The 19,999-nt window shown below is 41.6% G+C and overlaps 1 protein-coding gene across 2 annotated transcripts in view; it reads left to right on the top strand.

Annotated features, from left to right (window-relative positions):
• tulp4a (TUB like protein 4a) overlaps positions 1–19,999 on the top strand; it is a 187,155-nt gene that overhangs the window by 60,939 nt on the left and 106,217 nt on the right. For both annotated transcript variants that reach the window (XR_009515206.1, XM_059986566.1), the window contains exons 4-5: positions 9,543–9,723; positions 14,820–14,954. Coding sequence is in view for 1 of the 2 variants with exons in the window: in XM_059986566.1 (XP_059842549.1) it covers positions 9,543–9,723; positions 14,820–14,954 (316 nt within the window). In the remaining variant the exon portion in view is untranslated. The remainder of the gene's footprint in view (positions 1–9,542; positions 9,724–14,819; positions 14,955–19,999) is intronic.

Here is a 19,999-nt window from a genome sequence, read left to right as displayed (position 1 = left end):
AAAGATATCCAGGTAAATTAATTGGTTTTAATATAGAACAGTGGCAATGCTTTCAGTCCTGAGTGTCTTTATTGGAGCAAGCCTTGACATAGCTGCCAATTCTACTGTTTAATTACTGTCATCCTCACTTGAGTTACTAGAAGTCCCAGCAGAGTCCATATCATGTCCATATGTAATTCCTGGGAATCTATGAGGCACTGTGGGCCATCAGCAGCAGCAGAATTGTACTCAACTACAATCTATAACCTCATGGCCTGGCATATCCCCACTCTAACATTACCACCAGACCAGGGGATCAACCCTGGTTCAATGAAGAGTGCTGAGAACAACACCAGGCATACCTCAATATGAGACATCACCCTGGTGAATCCACAATACAGGACTACTTGCATGCCAAACACCATAAACAGCAAGTAATAGACAGAGCTAAGTGGCCCCACAACCAATGGATCAGATCTAAACTCTAGTCCTGCCATATCAAGCTGTTAATGGTGGTGGAGGAGGAGGAGGTGTTTCCTCAAATATGCCCATCATCAAAGATAGAGGAGCCCAGCACACCTGTGCAATAGATAAGGCTGAGGTATTTGCAACAATCTTCAGTCAGAAGTGCCAAGTAGATGATCCAACTCAGCCTCCTCCAGAAGTCCCAGATGTCAGTATGCAGCCAGTCTGATTCATTCTACATAATATCAAGAGATAGCTGAAAGCACTGGATATTGCGAAGGCTATGGGCCCAGACAAAATCTCAGCAATAGTCTTGAAGACTTGTGCTCCAGAACTTGCCACACCACTAGCCAAACAGTTCTAGTACAGCTGCAACATTGGCATCTACCCTATGTGGAAAATTGCCGAGGTATGTCCTGTACAGAAGAAAACAGGACAAGTCCAACCCGGCCAATTACTGCCCTACAGCCTACTCTCAATCATCAGCTAAGTAATGGAAAGGGTCATCAACAGTGCTATCCTGCAGCACCTACTCGGCAATAATCTACTTACGGATGCCCAGTTTGGGTTCCATCAAGGCTACTTGGCTCCTGACCTCATTATCTCCTTGATCCAAACATGGACCAAAAAGCTAATACTAGAGGTAAGGTGAGAATGATAGCCCTCAACGTCAAAGCAGCATTTGACCGAGTATGGCATCAAGGTGCCTTAGCTAAAATGGGGTAAATGGGAATTAGGGGCAAAACCTTCCACTGATTGGAATCATTACCTGACACAAAGAAAGATGGTTGTGGTGGTTGGAGGCCAATTTTCTCATCAGGACATCACTATGGGAGTTCCTCAGGGACCAGCCATCTTCAGCTGCTTCATCAATGACCTTCCTTCTGTCATAAGGTCAGAAGTGGGGATGTTTGCAGATACTGCTCAAAGTTCTGCACCATTTGTGACTCCTCAGATAGTGAAGCAGTTCATACCCAAATGCAGCAGGACTTGGGCAATATCCAGGCTTGCGCTGACAAGTGGCAAGTAACATTCGAGCCACGCAAGTGACAGGCAATGACAACAACAAGAGAGGATCTAACCATTGTCCCTTGACATTCAGTGACATCACCATCACTGAATCCCTTACCATCAACATCCTGGCGGCTTACCATTGACAGGAAACTGAACTGGTTTAGTCATGTAAACACTTTGGCTACAAGAGCAGGTCAAAGGCTAGGAATCCTGCGGTGTGTAACTCACCTCTTGACTCCCCAAAGCCTGTTCACCATCGACAAGGCTCAGGTCAGGAGTGTAATGGAATACTCGCCACTCACCTGGATGAATGCAGCTCCATCAACACTCGAAGTTTGACACTATCCAATACAGGGCAGCCCACTTGATTGATACCCCTTCCACAAGCATCCGTTCCCTCCACCATTGACAAACAGTTGCAGCAGTGTGTGCTATCTACAAGGTGCACTGCAACAGCACACCAAAGTTCCTAAGGCAGCACTTTGTAGACCCATGACCACTACCATCCAGAACAGGGGTGGCCAACCTATGGCACATGCGCCAAAAGTGGCGCATTGGATGATTAGAAGTGATGCATTGCACCCCAGTGATAATAATAAAAAAGTAAGCATACTCATGCAAAAAGTATTAAACAAAAACTGATTTGTAGAAAAAAGAATCTATAATAGGAATTCAAGTAGCTTAGAACTAGAAATGGGTTTTACTGAGAATAAATCTAAAAGTTTTTAGTGATTTTATTATTTCATCCACATCGTTTGGCCAATGTTACGTTTTTTCACATTATCTGTTTTCAATTTTTTAAAAAATGTTCAATGAGTCAAACTAGGAAAGAAGGACTTTTGCTCTGCAGTCATTCCATAACTGTTCAATACACGTTTGATACTTGTTTGATTCTGAGGCACCAGGCGTCTGCACCAGCAGTGTGTTGCAAGTTTTTACCAGTCAGTTTACAATTGACACTTGTGCGCTACTTGTGCTTTGTTCTTTCTTTGTGAGCATTTGCAGTTTTGTACTTTTTCAAAAATTAATCCTTGTTTTTACATTCAGTTACCCATCACAGTGCAAAAGAAAATGAACAAAAGACAAGCGGAAAGTGATAGTAAGCGTGAATTGAATGAACAGTGGGAAACTCAGTTCTTATTTATAGCGGGTCTGTTGTGCATTGTCTGTGAAAACGCTTTCTCACATAATAGAAGACATGATCTTAATAGACACTATAAAACACACCATCAGACTGAAATAGAAGGAAAACTGAAGCTAGTGCTTGGGTTTGAGTTACGGAACGAATATGTGATTAAGAAAGGAAGAAATCAAAAAAAAAATATATTTGTTAAAAATCTCATTAAGGTAAGTAATGTTTATCTTGTTTTTATATTAAATCAATATATCATACAAAAATGCTAACTATGTCTATATTAACATATTTCTACAAGAGTTAAATGGGGGTACAAGAGTTGTATGGCACATCTGAACTTGTGCGTGAAAAAAATTGATGCATGGAATGTAAAAAGTTGGCCACCCCTGATCTAGAAGGACAAGAACAGCGGATACCTGGGAACACCACCACTTGGAAGTCCCCCTCCAAGACACTCCCCATCCTGACTTGGAATCATATCGCCGTTCCTTCACTGTTGCTGGGTCAAAATCATGGAATTCCCTCAACACTGTAGGTGTACCTACACCTCAGGGACTGCAGGGGTTCAAGAAGGCAGCTCATCACTACCTTCTCAAGGGCAACGAGGGATGGGCAATAAATGCAGGCTTAGCTGGCGACGCCCACATCCTGTAAATGAATAAATAAAAAAAGTTATTGTGTGTTATGTGTACTAATGTGCTTTATACCCTGGTTCAGAAAAAGATCTGGTTTCTATATATGTTATATGGTTATATGTTTTATACATGTATATAGTTAAATAAAAATAAACTTGACTGGAAACCCTCACTCACCTGTTCATATGTAACTGGAGATTCAGCACCCCCTTTTTCTGTACAATTCATGACTTTTGGCCATTATCTTAATTTTATCTCATGTAACACAACCTGTACATGCTTTTGATCGCATGGACAGTGATTGAAATACTGTTGGATTGTCTCGAAATATCGTTGGATTGCAATTGAAGTATCATAGGATTGTGATCAGACTTATCCTTTGAGAATTTTATATGTATATCAAAATAATCATTTTAGAATTGCAGTTGGAATTGTATAGGATATTTCAATTGGTATTTCATAGGAGTACAATCAGTATTTTATTTTAGGAATAGAACTGGAATTTTGTAGAATTGCTATCGATATTTTATTGATTTCCAAATTATTTTTTCCCTTCACTGGATTGTAAATTTCAATATTTTTTTAAAAGCGTTAGATTACAATCGGAAGATTTGGGTACTCTTTTAGTTTGCACAAATTTAACTTGTTCTCAATGTTAATTTTAGTGCTGAACTAATTTTTTTTCAGAATAGCAATACTGTATATAAGAGTTCTCCATTTGTCTTAAACTTCCACTGGATGGTATATTGAAGCAAGAACTAGGCGATTTCTCAGATGATTGAGAAAATAAGAAACAAGGTCTTACCTCCTTTTAAATTTGTATGGTGGAAGTTTCCACTTTGTTTGGGATTCTTCTGAATCTTAAACCTCAACCATCTGCCATCTGCACCAAATATTGTTGGATGATGATGTTTGTGATCCGAAGTTCTTCAGAAGTCAAAAATGAGGCTTGTCATTGTATATTAAGCATTACAAGATCAAAGAAGATGAAGGCAGGAAGATGAAGCATGAGGAAGAGAGAGCGAGAGGGTGGGTGGAAGAGATTGTAGTGGCAGCAGAAAGAACAAAGGGGAAAGATAAAAAGCCAATGTAGTTTACTCCTCTTTTACCAGTTTGCTAATTCTATTGAATATCCATAAGATTACAATTAACCAATCAAATAACCCATATTCAAGTATTATGATAATCGCAGCTGCAATCACAAAAATACAGAAGAATTGTAGCCCTTTACATGTACAGTATATAGGTAATCCAATAAAATTACAAAAAAGCGTAAAGATTATATGGTCCAATCCAACAATATTGTTAATATAGATGACAAATGAGAGTGGGCCCAGCATCGACCCAGTTAGATCACTAATCACAGACCTCCAGTTGGACAAGTGTCCTTCCACCATCGGCTTCTGCTTCCTGCCAACCCGCCAATTTTGTATTGAATTTGCTACTTCTCTTTGGGTGCTATGTGATATAACTTCCAGAGCAGTCTACCATGCAGAACTTTGTCAAGCATTTTGCTGAACTCCATGTATGCTATGTTTACCCTTCCTCATCACTTCATCAAAAAACTCCAAGTTGGTGAATGAAGGTTCTCCTAAGCATGAGGCCATGTTGGCTACCACTAATCAATCCCTGATTCTCAAAATCCAATTATTAGTATCTTATCCCCTAGGGTACTTTCCAGCAACTTATCTACCACAGTTGTTAGGTTAACAGGTCATTAATTACCAGGTCTGTTGGTACAGCCCTTTCTAAATAAAAGCACATTTGCCAACCAGTAAGTCAGGTGACATCAATGGGGGGAATAAACAGTAACGTTTTGGACCGATACCCTTCAGGACTGAAGAGGACAAAAGGTGGGGTGTATTTCCCAGTTACCAATCATTTCAATCTGATGTCAAACAGAAGATCTGCAGATGCTGTAAATCCAAACAGCACTCAAAATGCTGCAGGAACTCAGCAGGCTAGCCAGCATCTATAGAAAAGAGTACAACTGACATTTCAGGCAGAGACCCTGCTGAAGTTCCTCCAGCATTTTGTGTGTGTCAGTTTGATGTCATTCCTACTCTGACATATCATATCAGCCCACGGCCTAGTCTTCTGCCACAATGAGGCCACACTCAAACTGTAAGGACAGCACCTCATTCCGTCTGGGTAGCCTCCATTCTGATGGCATAAATATTGATTTATTTCTAACTTCTGGTAATTTCTCCTCCCTTACTCTTCTCTTTTTTGCCATTCCCCATTCTATTTCCACTCTTGTGCTTGCTGTCTTGAGGCCAATTAGGGTGGGTAAATCCCCAGGGCTTGACAAGGTGTTTCCTTGACTGGCACAGAAATTGCATGGGCTCTCACCGAGGTATTTAAAACATCCTTAGCCACAGGTGAGGTGCTGAGAGTCTGGAGGATAGCTAAAGTTATTCTGTTGTTCAAGGAAGGCTGTAGGACCAAGTCAAAAAATTGTAGGCTGGTGATCCTGACATCAGTAGTAGGTAAGTTATTAGAAGGTATTCTAAGGGAACAGATATATACGTACTTGGAAAGACAGGACGTGTAGGAGTATTCACCTTGGCTTTGTGCATTGTAGGTTGTGTGTAGAATTTTAAAGAATTTTTCAAGGAGATTACCAGGAAAGTAAATGAAGGAAACGCAGTGGATGTTGTCTTCATGGGATGCCAGCAAAGCCTTTGACAAAATCCTGTATGGGAGGCTGGTCAAGGAGGTTCAATTGCTTGGTATTCAGGATAAGGTAGTAAATTGGATTCAACATTTGCTTCTTGAGGGAAGCTAGAGAGTTGTAGTAGATGAATGTCTCTGTGACTAGTGGTGTGTTATAGGGATCGGAGCTGGGTCCATTGTTTGTCATTTACATCGACATGACGATGTAAAATGGATCAGCAATTTGATGCCAAAATTTGGTTGGGGGGGAAGTTGTAGTAGACTAGTAAGAAAGGCTATCAAAGCTTGGAAGAAGGATCTAGACCAACTAGAAAACTGGTCTGTAAAATTGCAGATATAATTTAATGCAGGCAATTGTGAGATGGGCAAACCAGAGTAGGGCTTAGACAGTGAATGGTAGGGTGCAGAGGTGTGAGGTAGAACAGAGGGTTATGGGAATACAGATCCATAATTCCTTGAAAGTGGTGTCACAGTTGACAGGCTCATAATGAGAGCTTTTGGTATGTTGGTCTTCAAATTCAAAATACTGAGTGCAGGGGTTGGGAAGTTTTGTTGAAGTTGTATAGGACATTGGTGAGGTTGAATTTTGAGTATTATGTGTAGTTCTAGTCACCTCCCTACAGGAATGACATAAATAAGATTGAAATAATACAGAGAAAAATTACAATGATGTTACTGGGACTTGAGAATCTGAGTTGAATGGTTAGGATTTTATTCCCTGGGCCATAGCAGAATGAGGGAAGATTTGATAGGGGTATTCAAAATTGAGGGGTATAGATTGGGTTAATCCAAGCAGGCTTCTCCGCTGAGGTTGGGTGAGGCTAGAACTAGAGTTCATAGGTTAAGGATGAAAGGTAAAATATTTAAAGGAAACCTGAGGGGAACTTCTTCACTCTGGTGTGCATGTGGAACAAGTTGCCAGCAGAAGTGCATGCGGGTTTGATTGTAACATTTAAGAGAGGTTTGGATAAGTACGTGGACAAGAGGAATGTGGAGGGCTGTGTTCCAGGTTCATGTTGACTGGGCTAGGCAGAATACCAGTTCACTATGGATTATTGAGTCAAAAGGCCTGTTTTGTGTTGAGGTGCTCAATGACTCTCATCCCTTCTCACCAGCCCATCACTTTCCTCTAGTGTTCTTCCATGGCCCACTGTCCTCTTTGATCAGATTACTTCTTCAGCCCTTTATCACTTCCCTGTATCTTACTTCACCCCTCTCCACACAACTACTGCTTCTACTGTTTATTCCCCTCCGTAGATGCTGTCTGACTTGAGTTTCTTCAATACATTGTGTGATGCTCAAGGTTTTCGGCATCTTGTTTAACATTTGCTATCTTCTAGTCTTCCAGCATCTTGCCGGAAGATAGCGATGTTGCAAATATCTTTGCAAGGGTTTTGCAATTTATTCTAGCTTCCCATATGTTCTTGGAAATACCTCGCCTGGACCTGGAAATTTGTCTTTCTTCATACATCTTAATACCTACAATACTTCCACTGTAATATGGACTACTGCCAAAACATCTCCATTAGTATTGATAAATTTCCAGCTATTCACATCTTTCCTCAAAGTTCAAGGTACATTTATTATCAAAGTATGTATACATTATACAATCTTGAGATTTGTTTCTTTACAGGCAGCCACTAAACAAAGAAACCCAATAAAACACGTTAAAAAAACCGTCAAACACCCAATGTACAGAAAAAAAACAAATTGTGCAAATAATAAAAATAAGCAAATGGCAGTCAGAATTGAAGTTCATGAAAGTGAGTCACAGACGTGAGGCCAGGCATCACTGCAGCCAATTCAGTTCTCTAAACTACGTATGGCTCCATACATAGATTTCCATCGTGGTCTGAGAGGCCCTATTCTCTCCCTAGTCATTCTTTTTCCCTTAATATATTTAAAAATTCTTAAGATTCTCCTTAAGTCTTTATGCCAAAACCATTTCATGCCCCCTTTTGGTCCTTCTAATTTCATTCTTGAGTATACTCTAGCATCTGCTATATACCCCCAGTGATTCGCTTGATCCCAGCTGTACATATTTGACCCATGCTACCTATTTTAATTGATCAGAATTACTGTATACATTGACATCCAGTGTTTCCAAATCCCAGCAACTTTGCCTTCAACTTTAATAGGAACATGTAGTCTTTGAACTATTGCTATCTTACTTTTTAAAAACCTTCCACTTGCCAGAGATCTCTTTGCCCACAAGCAGCCTAGCCCAATCAATCTTTACAAGTCAAAATTCTTCTTGCCCAAGTTCAGAATTCGAACAAGCAGACCAGTTCAGTCCTTTTCCACAACTACTTTAATACTAACAGAGCTATGGTCACTGATCCCAAAGTGTTTCCCTACCATGATCTCGGTCACGTGCTTTTCCTTATTTCCCAGTAGGAGATCAAGTTTTGCCCCCTTTCTGATAGAGCACCCTATCTACTGCATGTGGAAACTTTCTTGAACCTACTGAAAAAATCCCACCTCCTCTAGAACTTTGACAGTCCCAGTCAATGTTAGGAAACTAAAATGACAACCCTATTATTCTTGCAACTCTCCCGAATCTACCTGCACATTTGTTCCTCTAATTCCCAAGAACTACTTGGGGACTTGTAGTACAATCTCAATAATGTGATTATCTCTATCTTCTCCATTCCACCCATAAAGCTATCATTGTCATCACTATATATTAATGGTCCCTTAATCAAAAAAGCAATTGACCCTTCTCACCACCTATTATCTTACCTAAAGCACCTGTCTCCCAGTGTTATGACCACTGTGGTCAATTTCTCTGACTTTTGTCTAATAAATACCAGAAAACATGCCAACTAAGTAGTGGGTTTGTTCAAGGACATTCACTGCTGTAAATGAAGATTCCCACCTGCTTCAACAGGGCAACAGTCATACCAGTGCCTGTGAAGAGCAGAGTGAGTTGTCTCAATGACTATCGCCTAGTTGCACTCATACCAACCGTGATTTAAGTGCTTTGGGAAGTTGGTCATGGCCAGAATCAGCTCCTGCCTAAGCAAGAACTTGGGCCTGCTGCAATTTAACTATTGCCACAACAGTGAGTGCAATCTCACCAGTTCTGTACTTGACCTTGGATCACCTGGAAAATAGCAATATTTACATCAGTCAGCTGTTTGATTACAGTTCAACATCTAACACAATCATACCTTCAGTTCTAATCAACAAGCTCCAAAACCTGGGCCTTGCTATCTCCCCATGTGGATCCTTGACTTCCTCACTGGGAGAACATGGTCAATGCAGTTCAGAAATAGCATATCCTTCTCACTGATAATTAATATTGACACACCTAAGGTTTGCATGCTTAGCCCACTGCTTGAACTGTGCCCACGATTGTAGCTAGACACAGATCATATGCCATCTATTAATTTGCTGTTGACATAACTTCTGGTAGAATTTCAGATCGTGACGAAGAAGTAAAAAGGAGCAAGGTGGATCAGCTGGTTGAGTCTCCTTGTAAAGTGAAGAAGTCTGAGTTTGTCTTCTGTAAAATGATCATCTACAGTTTCATTATTGTTCCATTTTTTAAAGTTCAGCATGAATTTCCTAGAAATATAAGTGGCAAATGTCTTTGTTCCTTTACGTAGTTTGTATTCACTTTGATCTCATTTTAGGTGTTATTTGGAACAGCTGATGGGCAAGTGATAGTGATGGACTGCCATGGACGTATGCTAGCTCATGTACTACTCCATGAATCTGAAGGTATCTTGGGAATGTCTTGGAATTATCCCAGTTTCCTCGTGGAGGACAGTAGTGAGAGTGACACAGATTCTGATGACTATTCGCCACCACAAGGTATCTCCATGTCTACCAAAGTTAACACAGTGCAGGCTGGTAATACTAGAAATAGTCTTCTGCTTGCTAAATATTGTCCCTGAAATGATTATGCCTGGTTGCTTCAGCCAGTTATTTGCTTTTGACCAGTGCTGAACTTTATTATACAGGTTTTTTTCCTAAACTTTATTTCTAGCAATAAAACCAAGATTTTATGTAATTAATATTGGAAACAAAAACATTAAGAGTGTTGTCTTTATGGAAATGTGTAAATCTTCAGATTTTTAGAATCCTTAGTCCACATCTGTGATAATTGTCATTTACTAATTTGTGGAGGGGTGGTCTTTTGAAATAGATGTTGAAACATTTTCCTTACTAAATGGGACAGATTATCATTGTGCTAAATGGGAAAAATTCAGACCTCCACCATATCAAAACTGGCTCATTTGGCTCATGATTTTGTACCAAACTTTTAACCTACTCTAAGATTAATTTAGCCCTACCCTCTCGCTTGTCCTCCATTTTTCTATCATCTAGAGGCCTATCTTAAGAGTTTCTTAAATGCTTCTAATATATCTGTGTGTACCACCACTCCTGACTAGGTGTTCCATGCAGTCTCCTCTCTGTGTGTAAAGAATTTACCTCTAGCATACCTTTATAATTTCCTCCTATCACCTTAAAATTATGCCGCCTTATATTAACCATTTAAGTTTAAGCTTAATTGTCACTTAACCATACATGAATGCCCATGAAACAGTCAAACTATTTATCAGGCAAGATTTCTCCTTGAGGAAACCATGCTGACTTTAGCCTATTTTATCATATGCCCCCCAAGTACCCTGAAACTTCATCCTTAATAACAGACTCCCAACATCTTCTCAGCCACTCAAGTCAGGCTAACTGGCTTATAATTTCCTTTCTTCTGCCTCCCTCCCTTCTTGAAGAGTGGAGTGACATGCAACTTTCCAGTCCTCTGGAACGATTATGGAATCAAGTGATTCTTGAAAGATCATTGCTGATGCCTCAGCAATCTCTTCAGCTGCCTCTTTCAGAACCTGGAGTTTAGTCCATCTGGTGAAGGTGACTTGTCTACCTTCAGACTTCGCAACTTCCCAAGCACCTTCCCCCCTGTAATAGCAACTACACCCACCACTGCCCCCTGACAATCTTGAAATTATGACATACTGCTAGTGCCTTCCACAGTGAAGACTGGCACAAAATACGTATTCAGTTCATAGGCCTTTTCTTTGTTCCATTATTACCTCGTCAACGTAATTTTCCACTCTTGCATTTTCAGTCCACTCTTTAGCATTGCCTACTCTTGCCACTCTTTTACTCTTGGTGGAGGGAGCTTTTGGTTTCTCCTTTTATATAATTGGTTAGCTTCAGATTTCATCTTTTCTTTCTCTTTTTTTAGTTATCTTCTGTTTATGAAAGCTTCCCAATCCTGTAACTTCCCAATAATTTTTACTATAGTAAATGTGCTCTCTTGCTTTTATACTATCTGCCTTTATCAATCACGGTTTCTTCTTCCTTATTTTTGGGTTGTATCTATCCTGCAACTTTCCAATTGCCCCAGGAAATTCCAGCCATTGCTGTTCTGCCATCATCCCTGATAGTGTCCCCTTCCAGTCAATGAAGGCCAGCTCTTCTCTCATGCCTCTGTAATTCCCCTCACTCTACTATAATATGGATACATCAAACTTTATCTTCTCTCTCTCAAATTATAGGGTGAATTTTATCATATGATCACCACTCCCTAAGGGTTCCATAAGCTTAAGCTTCTTAATCAAATCTGGTTCATTCCACACCACCAATCCAGAATTACCTTTCCCCTAGAGGGCTCAACCACAATCTGCTCTAAAAAGCCATCTCATAGGCATCCTACAAATTTCTTCTCTTGCGATCTAGCACCAACCACGCTTTCCCAATCTACCTGTATATTGAAATCCCCCGTGACTATTGCAATATTGCCCTTATAATGCATTTTTCTGTATCCCATTGTAATTTATATCCCACATCTTGGCTACTGTTCGGAGCCTGTATATAACTCCCATCTGGGGCATTTGCAGTTTAATTCTACCCACAATGATTCTACAGTTTCTAATCCTACATCTTCTGATCCTATGTCACCTCTTTCTAAGGATTTGAATTTCACTTTTTATCAACAATGCTACCCCACTCCCTCTGCCTATGTGCCTATCCTTTCTATGCTCCCAATGATGACCTTCTTTCAGCCACAATTCAGTGATGTCCCCAACATATTTGCTGATCTCTAACTTCACTGCAGGATAATCTACCTTGTTCCGTATACCATGTGCATTCAAATACAGGCAGTCCCCGAGTTATGTGCGTCCAACTTACAAACAACTCGTACTTACGAACGTCCTGCTATAAAGCCTATTATATTAAAAGTTTGTCGGCTTGAAGGAGAACGCTGTCCGCCATTTTAAGTGGGATCACGTTGCTGTTAACACTTTGTTGAGTGTGTAACTTTGTATTTGGCTTAAATTTTTCTTAGCAAGATTCATCCAGACCCTGCTTTTCCAGTCAGCACCACCCCTACTTGTTCCATTCAACCAGTCTCAGTGCGGGTGGACCTGAGGGGAGCTCAGGACCCACCACCAGCGGCTGCTGCTGAATCCGCAGGGTTTTGGTTCCGTTGACGGAAAACTATCATGATTGAAAATAAAATGGAAATAATAAAGCGATCGGAAAGAGGTGAAACGCCATCGGTCATTGGAAAAGCGTTAGGCTACAGTCAATCAACGATCGGAACAATTTTAAAGGATAAAGTGAGAATAATGGAGCATGTGAAAAGCCCTGCCCTGATGAAAGCTACAATTATTACTAAGCAATGCAGTGGTTTAATTATTGAAATACATACATTTCTTAAGTGTTTTATATGCATAGAAAGGTAAAATATATACTATATACTATGACAAAAGTTTGATTAACTGATGCTAAATACTACCGGATGTACCTGTTCCAACTTAAGTACAAATCTGACTTAAAGACGGAATCAGGAACGGAACTCGTTCATAACCCGGGGACTGCCTGTATGGCACTTTCAGTCCTGTATTCATCATCCATTTTTGATTTTGCCTCATGTTACATTTGAACTCATGCCATTGACTGCATTTTTTTCCTTTCATCTGCCTCTTCTTCCTCACTCAGTATACAGTGCACCAACTTGTATACCAAATACCCCATTCTCTGCTCTACCACTCCAGTTCCTATACCCCTGCTAAATTAGTTTAAACACTCCCCAACAGCTCTGCAAACCCGCCCACAAGGATATTGGTCCCCTTTGGGTTCAGGTGTAAAGCATCCTTTTTTGTACAGGTTATACTTCTCCCCATACAAGATCCCAATGGTCCAAAAATCTAAAACTCTGCACCCAGCACCACACCCTCGGTCATTCTTTCATCTGTACTATCATCCAATCTTGCCCTGACTAACGTGCCACTGGGAGTACTCCAGAGATTTCTACCTTGGAGGTCCTGCTCTTCAGCCTCCTCCCAAACTCCTGATGCTCACTGTGTAGGACCTCTTTCCATTTCTGCCAATGTCATTGGTGCCGATGAGCACTGAGACCTCAGGCTGCTTATTCTCCCCCTTGAGAATCTTCTGCAGCTGCTCTAGACATTTGGGAGGCAACACTCTATCTTGGTGTCTCTTGTGGCCACAGAATCTCCTGTCTGCCCCTCTTACTATCGAGTCTTCGTTCACTATCGGTCTGCCTGACTCTATCCTTCTCTCCTGAGCCTCAGAGCCAGCCACAGAGCCACTGGCCTGGCTGCTGCTGCTGTGCCCTGAAAGTTCATCCTCCCAGCAATATCCAAAGGAGTAGTATACTTGTTGCCTCCACTCTGGCTGTGAACACCTCAGTAAAAGTCTCATCTATGAGGATTTCAGCATCCTGGATGGTCCTTAGTTCATCCAGCTCCAGCTTCAGTTCTTTGACCTTGTCAGTCAGGAGCTGAAGTTGGGTGCACTTCCTGTGGATGTATTCCTCAGGGAGACTGAGGTACTCTGAAATCCCGCATCTCACAGGAGGAGCATTCCACTGCCTAAACTACCATCCTGCCTTCACTTCTTATATATCTAACTTATCAGGCATAATTTCTTGCTTGCATCTGTTCTCACCCAAGTCAGTTGAGCCAACAATGACCGAGCCGCTTACACTTCACTTCTTTTTATTGACTAAAAGATTCAGTCCGCCAAAAAGTTACAAAAGGCCCCAAGCTCTCTTCAAACTCACTAACGAACCAACATGATGATTGCAATCTGCCTTAAAAGATCTGAAAGACCCTGAGGTCTCTTTAAACCTCAAGCAGCCTCACCGACAAACGACTTCTCACGATGATTTTAGCCCACTGAATACTGAAGCAAAGTATTCATTCAGGATCTCTCCTACCTCCTCCAGCTCTAAAACCATTTCCTGCACTATCCCTGATCAGCCTTGCCCTCACTCTGACCATTCTCCTGTTCCTCACGTCTTGTAAAGCATCTTGGGGTTTTCTTTAATCTACTTCACAAAGGGTTCTCATGACCTCTTCTATCTTTCGTAAGTCCATTCTTCAGCTGCTTCCTGACTACCCTGTAACTCTAGTTCTTTGGTGATGACCATTGAAGGATAAGTGTTGGTTGGTCCTTTTGGTAACTTCTCTGTTCTTTATAGTGGCATGGGATTTTGTTTTTACATACACCTGAGACAGTATATAGTTGTGATTTAATGTCATTTGTTAAAAAACATACCTCCTGGTGAAGGTATGGTAGCTGAAATTTTTGTGCCCGGGTCTCTGGAGAGTGATCTATCATACCAATATCTGTGCCACAGCTAGTACATTAAAATCAACAGTCATAATTTGGATGAGTTGACAATTTTTCACATAATTCTGAAGCACATTGCTGAAAAATAGCTCGCTGGAGTACTTAATTTAAATACCTGGATCTGTATTTTTATTTCATTTTGTTAAGTTGATCAGCTGACTGAACTGGTCATGGTCTCAACTGGGTTATTTGAAATGATTGCAGAAATAGTTCTTTAGAAATTAATGTGTTTTTTAACTAGAACGAGAATTTGTAAGTCTATTTGTTGTTCTTTGTTGCAGATGGTCCAGCATTATATCCTTTACCAATCCAAAACAGCAAGCCACTGCTGACTGTTAGCTTCACATCAGGGGATATCAGCATGATGAACAACTATGATGATTTGTCACCTACTGTTATCCGCTCGGATATGAAAGGTGAGAAATTCAGCTTCGGGAAAATGTGATGTGGTAGCTCAGTATTTTCATCAAATAGTATTTAATTATTTTGCCTTTGTGTAAGTGCACTTTTGTAATGACAAGATATCTAGCTTTGTACCTAAGATGATACAATACTGCCTTCTCTTTCAAAACTGCAAGCACTTTCACAGCATAGTGCTCCTTTAATTAGTAGAGCTACTAGGACTTGGTGTTTCAATCCCAATGATAAAGTTGGCACTCTCGATGTTGGCAGTGGCTTGGAGTGGTGATGAGGAGGGTAGCTATGTCATCGCAATCCCAAGCAACATACAGAATGCTTATGTCCTTTGATGTTACTTGGTGCACTGGAGGTTGGCCTGCTGGTACAAATCATGTAATGTGGACATTTACTGCCGACGTTTGTGGGAGAGCGTTTACGGTGGTTTGCCTCTGTTCCAAGATTGATGCCAGCTGTCTGAGAACTTGGTTATACTGCCAAGTATACTGTCCCTGGCTGAGGCTCATGGTGCATCCTGTTAAAATGTGCCTTAATGATCCAAGTGTTTGACAAAGAGAGCAAGTGGGGTCTTCTCCCCACCACTGGTTGAGGTTTTGAGGTGTTGGTAGGAGGTCATAAGTGGCTCTGATGACAGAACTTAGCCGAGATCCCTCCATCTCCCAGGTGTCATGCCAACTGAGTTTCCTCTTTTCCAGGCTCTCTCAATTAGTCCATTGGCTCTGCTTGTCCATTGAGACAGCCCTGGTATGTCGCTCTGCCTCCTCCTGCCTTCTTGCCTCCTCCATCACGAGCCATCTCTTCTGCACTGCTGTTGCCTTGTGCCGTTGAGGAGCCTTTGGGTTGAGCCCGAGACCAGCTCTCCCATGTTGGACTTGGCCAACCACATCCCTGAAGTGAAGAGCAGACCTAGCTTGAATGGCTTCAGATGGGGTCCACTTCCTCCCTGTTGCCACATGGGGGGGCCGCTGTTCGAATAACAGTATCTTCAGATTCAGTGAGGGTAATGACCAACCTTGCTTTGGTGCATTTGTATTCTTCCATAAGACCTGTAATTGGTAATTCCAGTTTGCCATTCCCATACAGTCCAACAGGACTTAAGCATTGTGGAAGTCCAAGCCACTGTTTCACATGTGTGCTGATCACTCTTTCGAGCTTTTCCACCTTGTTAATGGGATTTCACATACTGTTAAAGACCACATGAGTCTTGGGAGTATGCCGAACTGGAAGCACCACAGCTTGAGTTTTCCTGGCAGCAAGGTCTTGTTGATGCGAGCTATGTACGTGATGGTATTCTTTTTGAGTTGTTTAAACTGCTCGGTGTCCTTGAGCTTAGCAGCATACCATCAGCCCAGGCTCTTCACTGGCATTTCTGAAACAGTTGGGACAGGTGTTCCATCAATATGAATTCTTTGATCCGTGAATTGACCTTTGACAATGAAGATGCTTCTGCACTTGCTGAGCTTGATCTTCATCCTCGCCCATGTGATGTTTTGATGAAGCTTTTGAAGAAGTCACTTGGTGCAGGGGACATTTGGCGTCAGTATTGTTATATCATCCATATAGGCTCGTATCGGTGGTAACCTTTGACCAAACTGCAGCCGTTTTCCTCCCGCAACCCATTTTGAGGCTCTGATAATGAGCTCCATTGCCATAGTAAAGGCCAATGGGGAGATGGTGCAACCCGCCATGATGCCTACTTCCAGTGGTTGCCAAGCTGTGGTGAAGTCTGATGTTGTGAGACAAACTTGCAGATCCTGGAAGTAGTGTTTTACCAGATTTGTTATTGTTACAGGCACCTGAAAGAATTCAAAAGCAGTCCACAGCAGGGAATGAGGAACTGATCCATAGGCGTTGGCCAGGTCGAGGAACAAGACATGCAGATCCTTTCCTTCTTTCTTAGCTGTCTGGATTTGATGCCATATGATGCTGGTATGTTCAAGGCATCCCAAGAAGCCTGCTATGCCAGACTTTTGGATTGATGTGTCAATGAAATGATTTTGTTTCAGATATTTTGTAAGTCTTTGCGCCAACACGCTGAAAAAGATCTTGCCTTCTATGTTCAGAAGGTTTATTGGTGAAACTGTTCAATGGTGGATGAATTCTTTTCTTTTGGGATCAGAACTCCCCCCGCTCTTCTCCAGGCTTTGGGAATAATTTGCTTTTCCCACGCAACCCTCATGTTTCTCCAGAGTAATCTCAGAACATCCGGGATGTTCTTGTAAACTCAATACGGAACACCGTTAGGGCCTGGCACTGATGCCGATCTTGCCTTCTTCACTGCCTTTTTTACCTCACTCAGCTTGGGAGGGCTGATGTTAAATAGATGTTGTGGGGGTGAGATTGGTGGGATGTCAGCTGGGACAAGTATTGGTTCATCTTTTAGCTCATCTGTGTGGGTGGTTCTGAGATACCTTTCAACCTCCTCTTTTGATGCTTTCAGGGATCCGCTTTTCTCTTTTGTGAAAATACCTTTCGCATATTTATAGGGGTCTTTGTAGAAGTCTGTTCTAGCTTTTTCCTTCTTTTTGTGTCATTTCCTTAAATTCTCTGCTCTGCGTAACTTCGAGAGCCTCTGTTTTAGGTCCTCTTGAAGAAGGCTGATGTCCTCCCTTTCTTCTGCTGTTGCTTTTTTCCACAACTTCCTCAGACCTCTTCTTTCTTTAATAAGTTGTTGGATTTCCTGGAGACGATGGGATTTGGGGGGGGAGGAGGCATATCTTTCCTGCTGATTTGTTCCTTCACTCCAAATTTCTCCTTTCCATAGCTATAGATCAAGTTGTCCATCTTCTCCAACTTCTTTTCTGCTGATCCCTTGATACCACTTAAGATCACACTTACATCTGCATTGATAGTTTCCCACTCCTGCTGTTAGACTTTGGCCATTTCACCAACGGCTTACGTCCTTGCATGTTCTCCACTATACGATATGCCTGGTTGTGTCTTGGACTGCTGCTTGTGCCTGAAGCTTTTTCCACATCCCGTAGGGTGCTGATACTCTGCGGACTGTGGGTTTCTTCCTGCCACTGAGTTTCATTCGACTGATTTGACCTTCCTCTTAACAGAATTTGGTCAATGCAGGGCCCTAGGTTGGGGATTTTCAAGCATTTCTTCCGTCCTTGATTAATTTTAAGACCACGAATTGATGTTACTTTAGACCAGCCACATCTTCAGTACTGAAGAACATGTCCAGCTGCTGGTTTCTCAAGAGTATTACCACTTTCTTGATTCATTGTTGTGTCCATGCCAAGGTTCATTCAGAGAGTGTTCTTGTGCCCCCACTCTCGCAGACTCTGGGGATATACTTTAAACTTTCCATAGCCAAATGAGGGTGGCTCTTGTGCTCTGACAAGGTGACAGAGCTTGCTGTTATGGGTAGCTAGCCCATAACAGCCCCGTTGGGGTCTATTTCCTCCTGTCAGCTGTCTCTAGCTGTCACATGGTCTTTCCCTTGTTATCAGCTGCACTTTCACAGCAGTCACTGGTTTCTTCCAGAAGATCAGTAGAGCTACTAGGACTTGATGTTTCAATCCCAATGATAAAGTTGGCACTCCCAATGTTGGCAGTGGCTTGGACTGATGACGAGGAGAGTAGCTACGTCATCGGGGTCATCAAGTGAGCACCCTCCTTCTTTGACGTTTCGTTGATAAGCCCATGATGTCTCCAGAGGGCTCAACGGTGCTACCTAGCATCCCAGATACACCCCCCTCGGTTCCGTACCCTCCTGTCTTCACTTGCAGCCCAGTTGTTGTCTTTTCTTTTAATCCAAATCCAATTGCTGCTTTTCTCTGCTGCATTTGACAAGGACTTGATTTCTTGTTGGAGGGAGACACCCCTCACCCCCACCTTCTTCAGTAGACTGGTCATAGATATAGCAACGAATCCCCTGCATCCCACTTCTACAGGGAAAATCTTGGTCTTTCAGCCTTTCTGTGCAGCTTCAGTTGCCAGTTCAGAGTACTTGGTCTTTTTCTTCTCATAAGCTTCTTCAACGCTATCTTCCCATGGTACTGTCAATTCCACAACATGTAGACCACAGGACTATGTCTGGCCGGAGTGTTGTAGCCGCAATGTCTGGGGGAAACATAAGCTTTTTCTCCAAGTCCACGTCCATTTTCCAGTCCCGAGCAACATGCAGAATGCTTATGTCCTTTGATGTTACTTGGTGCTCTGGAGATTGGCCTGCTGGTACAAATCGTGTAATGTGGACATTTCCTGCTGATGTTTGTGGGAGAGCATTTACGGTGGTTTGCCTCTGTTCCAAGATCCAAGATCTGTTCCAAGTCTGAGAACTTGGTTATGCTGCCAAGTATACCATCCCTGGTTGAGGCTCGTGGTGCATTCTGTTAAAATGTGCCTTAGTGATCCAGGTGCTTGACAAAGAGAGCAAGTGGGGTCTTCTCCCCACCACTGGTTCAGACTTTAAATCTATAATGGATAAAAGAACAATTAAATATATCAAAATGATCTCTTCCTGTTTGGCATTCTCATCAGAATCAATTTCTCATGGGCAAATCTTGTGAGGTTTAGGCTGTAAAAGCAAAATGGTTGTTGAAACAAATATTTTATACTCATTGGGAATACAAAATTCATATGTTGTATTACAATAAAATGGAATGGTAATTTGTGCCAGGTGACATGTTCCCAATAAAGAATGTGTTATTTAAATATTTAAATACAATTTATGGACATCCATGAAGAGGTTAACTATAGATCATTTTCTTGTACCTCTCAGTAATCAATTGAAAAGCACTTAACAGAAAATGGGCAGAGATGTTTCAACCACATTCTCTGGCTAGAGGAGTTGTACAATTAATAATGAAAATAGTGGCAATTCACATAATTTAAGAGAAAATTATTGACAAAAGAGATGAATACTGAAAACTGGAGATTTTGAGAATTACACAGCATGTGCTGACTTGCGAAAAAAATGTCTTATGACAACTGCTGGATTTGTATTTCAACACTGTTTATTTAATCACTGTTTCACTGAATTGCAGGAGTTCAGCTATTAGTGAGTTTAGGGAAGAGGGAGACTCAGGGTTAG

This window comes from Hypanus sabinus, chromosome 12 (assembly GCF_030144855.1).
Source record: "Hypanus sabinus isolate sHypSab1 chromosome 12, sHypSab1.hap1, whole genome shotgun sequence".
Taxonomy (NCBI): Eukaryota; Metazoa; Chordata; class Chondrichthyes; order Myliobatiformes; family Dasyatidae; genus Hypanus; species Hypanus sabinus.
The sequence above is the reverse complement of the archived record's forward strand: the minus strand, read 5'-3'. Positions and strand labels throughout refer to the sequence as shown.